This window comes from Anser cygnoides, chromosome 6 (genome assembly GCF_040182565.1).
Source record: "Anser cygnoides isolate HZ-2024a breed goose chromosome 6, Taihu_goose_T2T_genome, whole genome shotgun sequence".
Taxonomy (NCBI): domain Eukaryota; kingdom Metazoa; phylum Chordata; class Aves; order Anseriformes; family Anatidae; genus Anser; species Anser cygnoides.
This window is the reverse complement of record NC_089878.1, coordinates 19651066-19664406: the sequence shown is the minus strand read 5'-3', so window position 1 is coordinate 19664406 and position 13341 is coordinate 19651066. Positions and strand designations below refer to the sequence as shown.

Below are 13341 nucleotides of genomic sequence, written 5' to 3'. Positions count from 1 at the left end.
ATGGACTCACAGACCTAAAGCTTCCTAAAGAGGCTCACAAATCCACATGGGGTTCCTAAACTCTGCATACTGTATTTGGGTCATTGGTTAGCTGAAAACAGTTTTGAAGTCACATACAGGCAAACAGCTTCCTCTTGATTAGGTAGTAGAGAAATATCATATGATGTGTTTATTCCTGGCTCCATATGGGATAAGTAACAAACACTCATCCGGACCTGCTTGGTTGTTAGAAGCCAGCTGAAGGGGTTGGGAGGACGTGCTGTGGCAGGGGGGTCTGTGCAGGGATGATGGAAGTGGTAAAAATGCTTGTAAGGAAAGAGTTCTCCCTTTATGGGGAATCCACCGAGTGGCCCATCATCACAGCACTGCCATAGCCTACAAACTCCTTGCAGTCTTGGCTGCTGGTCAGTCTGGCATGCAGTGTGGTAACGAGTGGACTCATCCTGTCCTTGTTCCTTTCCCTCACTCACACTGCAGGTAATCCCCTGCAGCCAGCTGAACTCGGCAGGGCTCCCTGAATGAGCCTGGAAATGGCTGCTCACAGCTTGGTTATTTTCCATAGCCCTGCTCGTCCTTTGTCCTTTAGCAGGGACTGAAGTGTGATTGTTTTAGAGACTCTTGTGTGAAGCGGGGTGTGATTGCCCTATCTCTAGTGGGAACTTCTTTCCAGAAAGGGGGAAGAAACACCACAGCTTTGTTGTAAGCCCGTATCTGCCCCGTTCATCTGAGAGAAGCCTGGGAGACTTTGTACCAATTTCACAACAACGACAAACCACAGAGCTCCTATTTTTCAGGAGGAAAAAGAGGGAAGGTGGGAGGGAATTTACACCCCAGAAGCCAGGAGACTGCACTAGACTTTGTTAGAATATAAAAATTTGCGATCTTGAGATCAGATCCACGTACAGCAACCTTTTAAAAACGGCCACTGTCAGAAACATTTCTGAAGCACTAAACTATCGGTGACTTAAAGGTGACATCTCACATGCCACCACACCAGAACGCAAACATTTCAGGGGTGCAATATGCTTCCTTTACCCAACATCGGCACAGCGTCTATGCATTCTGTAGGACTGCATTACACTTTTTCACTGCTGTCCCCCTGCCCACTGCGGTTTGCTTCAGCTGTGGAAACAGGAACTGCTGAGTCAGCACGCCGATGAAACTCACACTGCTTTCACACATCCCTGGGGAGATGGCTGCAGCGAGGGGGATGGCAGCAGCTTATATCCTGGAGAAAAAACACACACTAATTATCTTAGAGTTGCCTGAAAAAATAGAATCCTTTTTCTTAAAAACTCTCAAACTGAAGAGAGGTTTCAGAACACAAACACTAAGTTTTAGCTGAACGTTCAAAGCTGGCCCATGCACAGTCATGATCAAGCGTTTGGAGTTTACTGAATGTCATTTTTCTGCTTGTTCTGTTGATCAATTCAATTATGTTTTAAAAAGCTAAGATGCAGCTGGCTGAATAGACAGAATAAGGCCATCAAATTTAGCTCATCTGCCTGGTGCTGACGGAGAACAGCAGCCTGTTCTGATTACAGACTCACGCAGAGGTGAAATTACTCCCTTGGAACCAGTACAAGGTAATGGACTTTTAAAAATTCAAATAATCCCCTCAGAAGGGTAAGGGCTCCTGAGTGGTACGAGTGCAAAAGGGGAAAGAGATTTGGGATGACTGCATTTCGGAGGGTAAAATGTCCGTGGCACAGCAGAAAGTAGCTGAAGGTCAGCTAAAGGAACGTGAAGGGGAAAGTTAATTGCCAAATTGTTTAAAAATTGGAAAGAGCATCAGAGTTAAAAAGATGGAGACGTTCCAGTGGGCCATTCTTTTAAAGACATAAATAGGGTGTTATCCACAAGATCAAAGTGAACGAAACCACCTCTAATAGCAAGAAGACGGCAGTCAAAAGAAGGACAAGGTAACTGCTCAGAGAGCTGTTGCTGTCAAGACGACACCTCACCCAGCAGGCCTGCAGGCTGCCTTGAGTTAAATTAGGTCTGCGTACTGCAGAGCCACGGTACTTGGATGTCATTATTTTTTGCACTTATTAGAGAAAGTTCACAGTGAGTAAGCGAGGCCTGTTTCTCATTTTGCATATCAGTAGAACTGCTAGTCAAGGTTCAGAGCCAAAATTTGCCTACTGAATGCAATGGGGCAGCAGAGATGCACATGCAGGTCACCCAGGTCTGTGAATGAGAAATCGTTAGACAATTTGTACTTATACATTGACAGCAAATTAGCTTTGACAGTGACCAAGACAGCACATATACAAGCTCTGAAGCTGCTATTTTAACAGGTATGCAGACATGCTGACAATTTTAAAAGGACAGTAGCAGATGAGAAGACATAGCCTGGATGTAGGTATTCTGTTTTAATGGATGGATAGCAGTAGCAGGGGCTGTCAGTGGTACCTTAGTGTACCTAGGAAAAACATTACCACAAAGGTGATCTAGGAACATACATTAATGGCAGCCCAGACAGTCTGAGTATTCAAAACAAAAAAAGAGAGATGTAGGTAAACTTCCTCCTGAAGTGTCCTGTTGATGTTTGGAGGACTGTCTGTATGGGAAGTCAGAATACAGTGCCCAGATTCTGCAACTCAAGGAGGGAAGTTGTTTGCTGTTCCTCCCCCTACCCCCAGTGCCACATCTTTTGAGACGTACCTAGTTTATCAAGGCTCAGAGTGATACGAAGGCAGAAGATTTACTGTGCCTCTAAGACATATCAAACTATCACAAATAAAAATAAAATAAATTTCAAAACTTTTTCTTTAGAAGGAAATGACTGACAGGGCAGCTAGTTGTGTATGGAGAGAGCCAGAGCTGGAGAGGTGAGCCCATGCACACAGGCACACAAAGAGATGGGACTGGGGGACCAGTACCCTGGAGGTGTTTCGAGGAAACTGAACAAGCCTACTGCAGATGCTTACCACAAATCTTGTTACTTAATGTTTATTTTTAATGCTAAGATTCAACCACAGGTTCTCCTAAAAGGATTGTCCTGCCACATTAGTGCCAGTCACAGTCTCCCAGTTTAAGCATCATAGGCACCATTACATGGCAACTTAGCTCCTCGCAAGCTGGGGAATTGCTTGGCTCCATCCAAGAGCTGAGAACTTACTGAAGATAAGCAGAGTGGCAGCAGGCCCTCCGTCTGCCAGCAGGTTTAGCCCAGCATACATCTTCAGCCATCGATTACGAGGTTGATGATCATCCACGGCGGCGAAGATTACCAACATCAAAACCGTAAGAGCCGAGCAGAGCGTTACAAGTGATTGACTGACCAGCGCAAACCCTTTGCTTTAGGCAAGTACTGCACCTCACCAAAACATTGCCCAAACAGCCCCGCTGCAGTAAATGAACTATTACACAAGAGCCTAATTTTCCCCATAGTGTGTTTCAAATGCCCGTCCTCCGCAAACATGACACATTCCTGTAGGACATTAACATAATGCAAGTTATTTTATTAAACTCACAGCAAATTATTTACAGATGTTAGCAAAGTAGTCTTATTGGCATGGGCAACCAGCTCGGAAAGATGAGTAACTTGTATTCTTTGCCCCACCTCTGTTTATTTATTTTTCAGAAGAATAGACAGCACTGCTGGAACTTCCACACTGTGTTATTGAAGCAAACATAAGCTTGTTGCCTGGGTTGAACATTTACTGAAAAAAACAACCCTACAATATCAAATGTCTTTGGACAAAAGCAGCACTGCTCGGTTTTGTCACTAGAGTGAGCTGCTGCTCAACATTTGAAGAAAGCTTGGTTAATTCAGGCGATTGAGGGGTGGAGGTCCTATCGTTCTGTCACATGGAGTAGAACCAGTATTCACGCTTTCCATAAGAATATTCTTTGTGATGGTGTATCTGACTTTGATGCTCATGATATATTTCAGCAGAGCAGGGGACAGAGAGTTGTGTTTAAGATGTCATACTAAACACTCAATTTGAAGCTGCCCCCACAATTACTCATCACTCAAAATGGAGAGTGGATACCAAGGTGTGATTGCTCTCTGTCTGCAGCTTATTTGGGTGGCCACAGAGCAGGGCTCAGTGATAAAAGAGGGTGAAAAATCCTCCTCTGCAAGTCCTTTTTATCATGGGCCTGAATAGCAATAAATACGTGCGAGAGCCAACTGGCTGTGGATCCTTCCCACAACAAGGAACATTCCCTTCTCTTTGCTGGACCAGGAGTTTCTGTAGGTAGAGGCACACACGACACTCGTTTCAGGTTTGTACGTGAAAATCAAGTGCTTAACCAAGGAGTTTGAGACATTTCTGCTGGTTACAGCCCATGTTACAAGGAGAGTCATTTGTGACATTGCCAATACAAAAACCACAGAGCAGATATTGAAACCAGCTTGGAAGCTAAAGCTGGATAGAGATTTACTGCTCAGCTAAAGCTTATTACTGCTATTGATGTCACTTGAATTGTGTCTGTGGGTTACAAAGTCAGACAGTCTTATTAATACGTTAACATTTCTAATAAATGGTAAAATGGACCAAAACCTGGCTGACAGCCATTCGGTCTAGCAGTAGCGCAAGTATGTCTTTTGGCAATGAAATGGCACCAAGCAGCAGCTCAGAAGTGCTAAGTATGGAGCCTTACATTTTATTATCCCTGCTCATTCCCAGGGGAACTGAGTCCTGCCTGTGAAACTTCCAGGGGCTGGCCAGGTTTTGATGGTTAAGACGCTTTCAGATGCTTACCAGGGCAGCAAATAGTTTCCATCTGATGTTCATCCTTGCTGATTTAATTCAATCAGGCGACCAGCAAATACAGCCAGTGTTCCAATAATACAGACTAGCATAAATATACCAAGGAGAAGATGATCGATCACCATCGCAACAAACTTCCACTCTTCTGCAGCCTGAGGAAGAAAGAAAGGAGATAGTAAAATCTCTGCAGAAGTGTGCCTGCTGTGGACATTCTTGTAATTTACTGTCTTGAACAATGGAAGGGCTCTTCAGTAAGATCCACTAGTAGGCAAAAAATACTCATTTTCTTTGCAAAATCAGGTCAGTGATTCAGAAAGCCTAAGCTACCTAGAAATACAAGTTTCAAGACTAAATTGTTAAAACGCCTGATAATTTGGTGAACAATTTCATTTTAAATAATGCTGGAAAGCCTAATTTTTAGTCAAATGGTTGCTTTTGAAAGACAGCTTAAAAAAAGTAGGAAGCCAAACAGTTAGTTTGACCCAACTGGCTTTGTTTTCCTATTGCCTTTTCATTCTAATGGGATGCCTAAGCAATTACTGATTAATTTAGCTCCAGTCCCTGCTTTCCATGCCTACCATGCACTCTAAGGTCTGGGACAGCCTTCTCTGCAGCTCCCTTAGTCTTTTTCCCCCTCGCAGATCATGGCACAAACCAGCAAAGGGTGGGGCATGGAGCGCAGCAGGGCCGAGGGCTCGGCATTCCCACCCTGCAACTCTGCCCTACGACCGAGGCGCCCTGGCCTGAGGCACCCTCTTCTTTTGCCTCAGGTGCACCACGAGTAGAAGGGGCTGCTGTGAGTCATCTAGAGGAGGACACTGTTACCAATACCGCTTCGAGGTGGTTCATAAGCAAATGCAATGATGTGACAAGCCTTCAGGAGCCACAGCCTGCGGTTTATTTTTGGAATTTGATTTTTGAAACCCTCTGGAAGTGGTGCCTAGATGACACAAGCAGCTGGGCTCCACTTCCGAAGGGAGCACTTGCCAGTAACTGGAGACCCTCCTTGTAAGTACAGGAGGAAGCAGAGGCCAGAGGCACTGAAACCACGCCAGCCCTGCTGAAGGTAGCACTTTATCTGCCGAGGAGCCATTGGGAACACGAGACTACGGCCGGAGCCATCTCACACGCTTCTGGAATGTGGCCACAGGAACAAACACTGGGGTGTAAATTCTGCCCGAGTGGAGGAGAGGCCAAATTATTGTCCCCAGGAAGTCCCTCCCCATCTGCAGGCTAGCTGTCACCGCCAGACATCCACTTCTCGGCAGGAAACAGCTGATCATTTAGAAAGGTGAGGGACTGGTACTGAGTTACCTGTTCAAAAGCTGTGTGAGCTGCAAAAATTGAAATGAAAGAGGGGGTTAATTGCATTGAACACGCTAGGAGGAGGCAGAGCTAGGTTTTCCTGGGGAACACTGCCATATGTGACTCTACACGCAGTTATCCTTCCTTTGGCTTGCTATGTGGAAAAAGACAGTAATCGGAGTAGCTCCTGATGTGTTTCACTTGCAGAGACTACTTGTAGCTTTCATGGATCAACAGAAAATCTTATCAAAAGGGGAATTATCATTTGGAAGTCACAGTGGCTTCTCAAAACTACATCTGAATTCTGCTGTTGGGCTTGCTTCCTGGCTTGTTAAGATTGCTTACCACAGGGGGAAGATGCCCAAGCTGGGGACAGGAGGGATGGTTCTTGGAATTGCTAACAGTTCTGGAATCTGCGTTGCTACTCACACTCCAGCTCTGTGGCTTCACATACCACATTAAGAAAACCATAGCACTGCTACTTTATTATTTTCTCTCTTTTTTTTTTTAACTGAGATTCAATTGCTATCTGTGACTATTACCTGTAACTCCTCAAAGAGTGAATCAAGGGCAGAAGACTGTCCCCTGCTAAAGCCAAAACAGGGTTTGGAGTGCTGCTTTTTTTTTTTTTTTTTTTTTAAGAGTCATGGATATTTTGCCAAAAAATGAGATGTAGGAGTTTGAAAGCAAGAAATGAATCATGCACAAAGAATGCCTTACATTACTGGATTCTTGGTCCGATTTCATCGTTTCCGCAATGTATTTGATTCCCTCTATAGCATTTTTCACATCTGGATTTTTGGTAAGCGGGGAGTAGAAGTTGACAGGCATAGGACCTGGCTTCCCAGAAATTTCAGAAATATCAATATCTTCTGCAAAAATCCTTTTGTCTGGTTTATCCCTGGATGGTCGTTTCATTGTAGAGAAAAACATGATGTTTGGGATTGTGTCAATAAAGATCTGAAAACAAAGAGGCAGAAGAGGAACGTTTCTGTTTGGAGGGGCTGCTTTGCAGATGCAGCTCTGCAGTAAACAAAGGCAAGCTGCTCAGGTCCCAGATAACTTCCTGTCCTGGGCTCACTAGAAATTCCACTTTGGAGTATGTCACACCACATGCTGCATTCACACTCTGTCTGTGTCATCCGCAGGCCCGTCACATGCTTTCTGGAAGTGATTTTGCTCGGCCGTGTAGCTGGCAGAGGGTCTCCTGGCTACTTTTGCCTGACTTTGCTATTCCAATAGTTTGTTATTACAAGCCTTATAGGCACATGTAATTTCCTTTGGCGCAAGGGAGCCTTACTTCCAGATCAGTTTTAAGCACATGCAGTGTTTGTCATTTGAAATCTCTCTTCTGCAGCGTTCTTTGTGCTGCAGAACAAATCTGATGTAAGCTGTAGCCTTAAAAGGAAATCCGCAGAGCAACCTCCTGTTCATGTCATGGCTTAATATGAACCTAGGCAGGCTTATAGAAGATAAGAATAACTGGCTGGGTCCCCTTTGGTACTGTCTGCCTGGTAAAGAGCTCGCAGTAACGGACACCCAATTATTTCTACACCTCGCGGTCACCATTTAGGCCGGTGTGCAAACATCTCCTTGCTTCCCAAGGACTGCAGAACTATTGGGAAAGTACAGAGGAGACCTTGGCTCTTGCTAAACTGTCTTTTGCAGAACGGGAAGCTGAGCACAGCTATCCCTGGCAACCTTTGCGCTCCCAATTCACACGATCTGACGGGCCTGGCCCTGGGCAGGCAGAAGTGGATAATTAGACTAGCAACATCCCTCGGGCCCAGCTGGCCAGCTTTCTCCTCCCTGTACCCTAGCTGCCCATGCTTTGCCTTGTCCGTTCCCTCCAGGACTTTACCCAGTGGGCAATTCTGTTACGTAACGGAGCAACTTGGCAGTCTTGTTGCCTTTACACACAACTAAGTAGGAAACGCTGGCTCTTGTGCCTGGAGAGATCTAACATGATGCATCTACTTCCCTGATTCATGCTGACTTGTAGGAGAAAATCCTCCAAAAAAAAAACCCCACAAACAACACACACACAATGCTCTGTGAAAACCACAGAACATGCAAAAGCATCGAGCTCACCTTCCTGACCCAGTGCGGCATGGTGTGAGTGCTGGGGGAGCGGTGGTGGGTGTTGATGACGATGACCGTAATGATGATTGAAGCGATGACAAACACCATGGTAAACAGCATGTATTTGCCTATCAGAGGCACTGCGCTGGAGGTGGAGGGAATCAGCTCCACAATGACCAGAAGGAACACAGTCAGAGACAGCAAGACAGAGATGCTGAGAGTCATTTTCTCACCTGCCATGCCAAAACACAAAACCAAACAAATTATAATAAAAAACAATACCACTGCTCTTCGTATAATTCAGAGCTGAGACTGTCAATCTGAGAAGTTCAGATGTGGATGATGGCTATCCACACACATGGATTTTCATGCACCTGGAGCACTATCAGCACTCCCAGCACCCAAAGTGGTAATGAATGCTGCTGGCCAAACCCAACTGCCTCATACAGCCCCAGGTCCAGCAGTACAATGGAAGTCACCAGACATGACTAGGCTGAGGTACAGGTGGTGGGTATGGAAAGCTTACTTGCCAGGAGCACTTTATGAGCTGTGGGATTTGAATGATGGAGTGCATGCACCTGATTAATGCCTGCTCCAGAGTCTCCTGGGGTCCACCTGCCTCAGCACAGCATGAGCCTGCCAGAGCGTAAGTGAGCGGACAAAAAAAAAAAAAAAAAAAAATCACATCTGGCACCAGAGGTCAGCTGCTATGGGGGACATTTCAGTACTTAGGATGTCAGAACTGAACCACAAATCATGATTCACACAGCTTTTTTCTATCCACTTCAACTTTCTGTAAAGTTCTCCACCCAAAGAACTTGCGTTGGAAGTCTTTCACAGAAGGGGCTCAGTGAAATTAAGCAGTATGAGAAGCTGGGCAAGGCAGAATGAACAAAGCATGAGACGTGGTAGCAGGGAGAAAGAGCTTTCTTCAGCAGAGCTGCTCAGCAGGGACAAAGCAGGCCAGAAGAGGCCAGAATTACTCCATGTCAAACAAGCCAATGTGTGCACGCAAATGACAAGGTGGCTGCTCCAGCACGGTGCAGAGGGGCCTCAGGCCCCCCGCTTGCTCACATACTGTGCGACGTACAACTGTACTAAAAGCCTGAGTGACAGAATAAGAAAGTCAGCTAGGCCAATCATTGTTTTGCAGAAGTAAATTAACTGGACAGTTAATCAGTGTTTTCCATAGGAAATCAGCCCAATTTGTCTGTATTAATAGTTTCAGCTTTCAGAGCTTACCTTTTATTTGCAGAATGTTTAGACCTGTTATTTTGAGCTGAAACATCTGTTTAGCAAGCACTACCCCTTGGGTTGGGTAGTGGCTTCAGATGCCCAGAATTTCCCCAAAACTTGTTAGAAGAGCCATCTTTATGGCAGTAGAATGAATAAATTCACATACCTGAATCCGTGGGCAGATAAAAAACCAACCCAGTTAAAAACGAGAAAAGCAGGCAGGGAATGATGACATTGACGATGAAGTAGAGCGGCAGGCGCTGCATGAGGAAGTGGTACGTGATGTCCAGGTAGGGCGTGTCGGGGCAGCAAGCGTAGTAAACCCAGTGCTTCCAGCCCCGGTAGTCCTTCATCACCCACTCGCCGCTCTCCATGAAGTTACTCAGGTCAGGACGATCGCTCTCCTGACAGAAAATAAATAACAGAAATAGAGTATTAGATGTTCTGAACAAAACCTAACTTGGCAGTCACTCAGGAGCAGAATTTCCAATAAGTCAGGCACTTTACGCATCTTTGTAAGCAAAGCAACCACTCTTATTTATGTGATTTTGCTTTAGAACATCATCCTTTGCACAGAGTTCAACTGAATGTTTTAAAGAAGGAATCAGGGATAGTTCACTGAAGGGAAAGACTAATTAAGTATCTACAGGTTGGAGACATATCTGAAGAGACAGGGAAAGAGTCCTTGTAAACAGAAGGTCACAAGCAGATAAAAAGTTATCCCCCCCAAAATAAGGAAAACAAAAGCAGAATGTGCAGCACCATAAGGAGTGGCATGAAGCTGTAAGAGGATAGGCAGGCAGGAAATTTGGGGAAGACATGGGAAATAAGTATACTCAGAATCTGAGAAGTCAAACTGGGCAATTTTTGTGATCGATTTATAAACGGGGCTTCTGTATTATACAGGTAGTGTCTGCTTGTTTTCCAGTCAAAGCACAGTTATTTTCCATTCTAAATCTGAGATTTCTCTAAGAAAGTACCCAGGTCTTTACTGCTTTTCCCAGTTACCAAACTGTTGCTTACCGGGTTAATAACCACCACCGTACCATCATACGTCCAAGTTCCCAGCTTCATGCTGCAGTTCTGCTGGTCAAACGGGAAGTGCGTGACTATAATTTCACAGTAACTTTTAAAAATGGCAGGTGGCGTCCAAGTGATCTTTCCTGTGTGTTCCAGAAGGACTTTGGTGTATTTAACAATGGCAAAATCACCGTCTGCACTGTGAAAGGAAGGATGTTAGCAGCTACCCAGCGGCTTGGGAGCAGCCTAGCTGTCTGTGGAAAGCAGTTGGTGCTCAGCCTCTGGTCCTTGCAGTGGGATGGGATTGCTGTGGGACAGGATTAGAGAGCAGGCAGTGCAAAAACACCCTCCTGTCTCAGTTTTCATAAAGGTTCTACTGGGCAGAGATGTCCTTTCCTTCCTACACTGCTTACTTGTTGTAAAGGACAAGGTCCGGGCGCCAGATGTCATCTGACGGGATGCGGATTTGTTTCACGCCGCCGTAGTCTTCTGGATTCCACTTCAGGTTGACGTCTGTCCATTGCTGCAGAGGGAGGAGTTCAGCCAGGGAAAACCTCTCCCAGCACTGCTTGATACTTCCTAGAGACACCCACCTCCCTAGCTTCGGGTCGTGCAGGTAAGCATCAATATGTGTTACTGGGCCCCACAGATTTCTGGTTGTTTTTAACATTAACTTCAATATTGGTTTAAGACACTTAATCCAAAATAAATATACCCAAAGCCTACTGTTTGAATTGCTATCAGAGAAGGAATATTCAGGTGCAAAATGATTTTCTTAAGGCCACTAGTGTCCAAAGCTTTTTGTTCTTGAGGCCCTCGAATGAAGAAATACTCCACCAGCTGACCCTTTGGTCCAAGTTGCCCCCGAAAGTAGTTCATTCCTGGCTGTCTAGCATATTTATTTGAACAGGACAGAATAGTTAGCAATATTTAGTTACCTGCTTCAGACGTACGTTGGTGGTTACAATTTGATTTACTTCATCCTTAAAAAATAGAAAGAAAGAAAAGGAGACACCAGCAGCAGACACCAGGATTAGAGGAGAAGGAAAGTGATGGCATTTGGCGATACCCCGTCAACCAACAGTGACATGTGCACCGTGCCACACGCCCATACCGTACCACGTTAATAAGCTGAATGAGCTGCAGCCCAACCGTGACGACAACGGCATCCCGATGGTCCTCGACAGGCCGCACGACCTTGTTGTAGTCCCTGAACAGGTCCTCGACGAGGCGCGTCTCATGCTCGTAGCACAGGGCCAGCCCGGCTGCGAAGGGCAGGGAGGTGTCAGCGGGATGGGGCGGGGGACATGCTGTGGGGCCAGGCGCAGGGCAAGTGCCACCAGAAGCTAGGCCCCGTGGCCGGCCAGCGCCAAGCCCACCTTGTGGCTCCTCTCTCAGTTCACCTGTGTGCTGCAAATGCCACCAGCAGGAGCAATTGCTTATCTGACTGCAGGTCAGATCAGGATGAAGGCAGCAAGAGCTGCCAACATGTAGATGGCAAAAACAAATGGCCGTGACTGCGGAAGTCAGACTGTGCTCTAGGAATCAATCCCCTGCAGGCTCTCCCAACCCACGGCTGTGGTTGGGCTCAGCATTTACAGACAGTTTAGCACAGAGGATACCCATCATCAGGGATTTCTTATGTCGCTGCCCGGTCTGTCTTTGATCCTATGGTCCTGCCAGTAATAGTGATGTTAAATGGGGCCAACCTCAGCCATTTGGGTGAAAGCATCATCCAGGCTCTTCCAGCTGAGGCCTACGCAGAACAAGATCCTTCTGATGCCAGGAGCCACTCCGGCAGCACCCAGGAGGGCAGAGAAAGAAGCAGTTCACAACTTGTGCTCATATTTCTATGTCCTGTGCTCCCTTGTCTGCTGAGCCACCTACCCCTCTTAATGACAGCGAGAGGCGGTGGAGAACAGCTGAGCCTCACCACAAGCACGTTTGGAAGATCTCTCCCTTGCCTCTTTGTCTCTCAGTACAGGTCCCGGGCTGTTGAATTCAACAAGAATTTTGCTGCTGACTCCAGACTGAGCCAGGATTTCCCCTTATTTCCTAACTGCCTTTTCACCAGGTCCTCTCATACAGCTAAGCTGAGATGCCAAGGATTCTGTCTCAGCCTTGTCCTGTCACCAGACGCTATTAAAATACCTGGGTGTCATTGCAAAAACCCTGTGTGGGCCCTGCGCAGCCGGGCACTGCTCGCTTCCCGATGGCTGCTTTTGCTTCCTACGCTGTGATCATAGTGTCACAGCTAGGTTAAACGTTTTGCTATGCTTTATTAACCCAATTAAAATCCTTCACACTGTTACCTTCTGGAGGGGCTTGGTAGGAATTTGGTATACTTCTTGATTTTGGTGAAAAAGGTTTAGGATCACAAAATCCTTATTCTTTCAAAGGACAATTTACAGAGAATTATCCTGGTACAACATATACAGCTGCAAAACTATTCTGCATCTTTGTCAGTAGTCCTGAAACTAGTGAAATTTTACACTTCAAAACATGTTTGCTAGACCCTCATACACTGGGAAATAAATTTAGCACTAGAGTAAATGAGAGCATGGCAAAAAGATAGCAAACACACAGAGAGGAAAACAACTAAACACAAACTTCTCATTTCAAACTGTCTGAGGGCTGAAATTAGGAACGTTTTAGCTGCTATCAGAGCATGCCAAAGCTCTTATTTGAGCGATACGGCATGTCATAAAACCTCCTTCTGGACAGGCTGCTCCCAGAGCACATGCATTTATACAAATGCATACACAAAGCTGTGCTCCCGCACCCTCCCAAGGACCCAGCCCAAGACAATCGCTGAACCACGCTTGTTTACCTGTGGAGAATACGAGGAGGAGCACGCGACAGACCTCCATCACCTGGGCTCCCTCCCGCTGCAGCCCCACGGAGCCCAGAGCGCACACAGTGCCTTTAACATCTCCCGGGGGGGGCTGGACGGCCTCCTGCCAAGGGGCCGGAT

The 13341-nt window shown here is 46.1% G+C and overlaps 1 protein-coding gene across 3 annotated transcripts; it reads right to left on the bottom strand.

Moving 5' to 3' along the window:
- Window positions 1-3446: 3446 nt before the first annotated feature.
- On the bottom strand, window positions 3447-13322 carry CHRNA1 (cholinergic receptor nicotinic alpha 1 subunit). 3 transcript variants are annotated; one of them, XM_048061499.2, is made up of 10 exons: window positions 13198-13322; window positions 11487-11632; window positions 11306-11350; window positions 10781-10890; window positions 10371-10566; window positions 9514-9751; window positions 8121-8344; window positions 6750-6989; window positions 4716-4876; window positions 3447-4202 (listed from the first exon to the last, which is right to left on the bottom strand). In XM_048061499.2, the coding sequence occupies exons 1-9, from the start codon at window positions 13235-13237 to the stop codon at window positions 4745-4747; spliced, it is 1371 nt and encodes a 456-aa protein (XP_047917456.1). In that variant the 5' UTR covers window positions 13238-13322; the 3' UTR covers window positions 3447-4202; window positions 4716-4744. The 3 variants fall into 3 exon arrangements, with proteins under 3 accessions (XP_047917456.1, XP_066855887.1, XP_066855888.1); XM_066999786.1 differs by having other exon boundaries at window positions 3447-4876; XM_066999787.1 differs by lacking the exon at window positions 6750-6989 and having other exon boundaries at window positions 3447-4876.
- Window positions 13323-13341: the final 19 nt, after the last annotated feature.

Coding starts and splice junctions, on each gene's coding strand:
- CHRNA1 (XM_066999786.1), bottom strand. CDS start 13,237: ATGGAGGTCTGTCGCGTGCTCCTCCTCGTATTCTCCACAG. Junction 11,633..13,197: donor CCTCCTCGTATTCTCCACAG/GTAAACAAGCGT, acceptor TGCCCTTCGCAG/CCGGGCTGGCCCTGTGCTAC. Junction 10,891..11,305: donor CCAACGTACGTCTGAAGCAG/GTAACTAAATAT, acceptor CTCCCTCTGCAG/CAATGGACAGACGTCAACCT.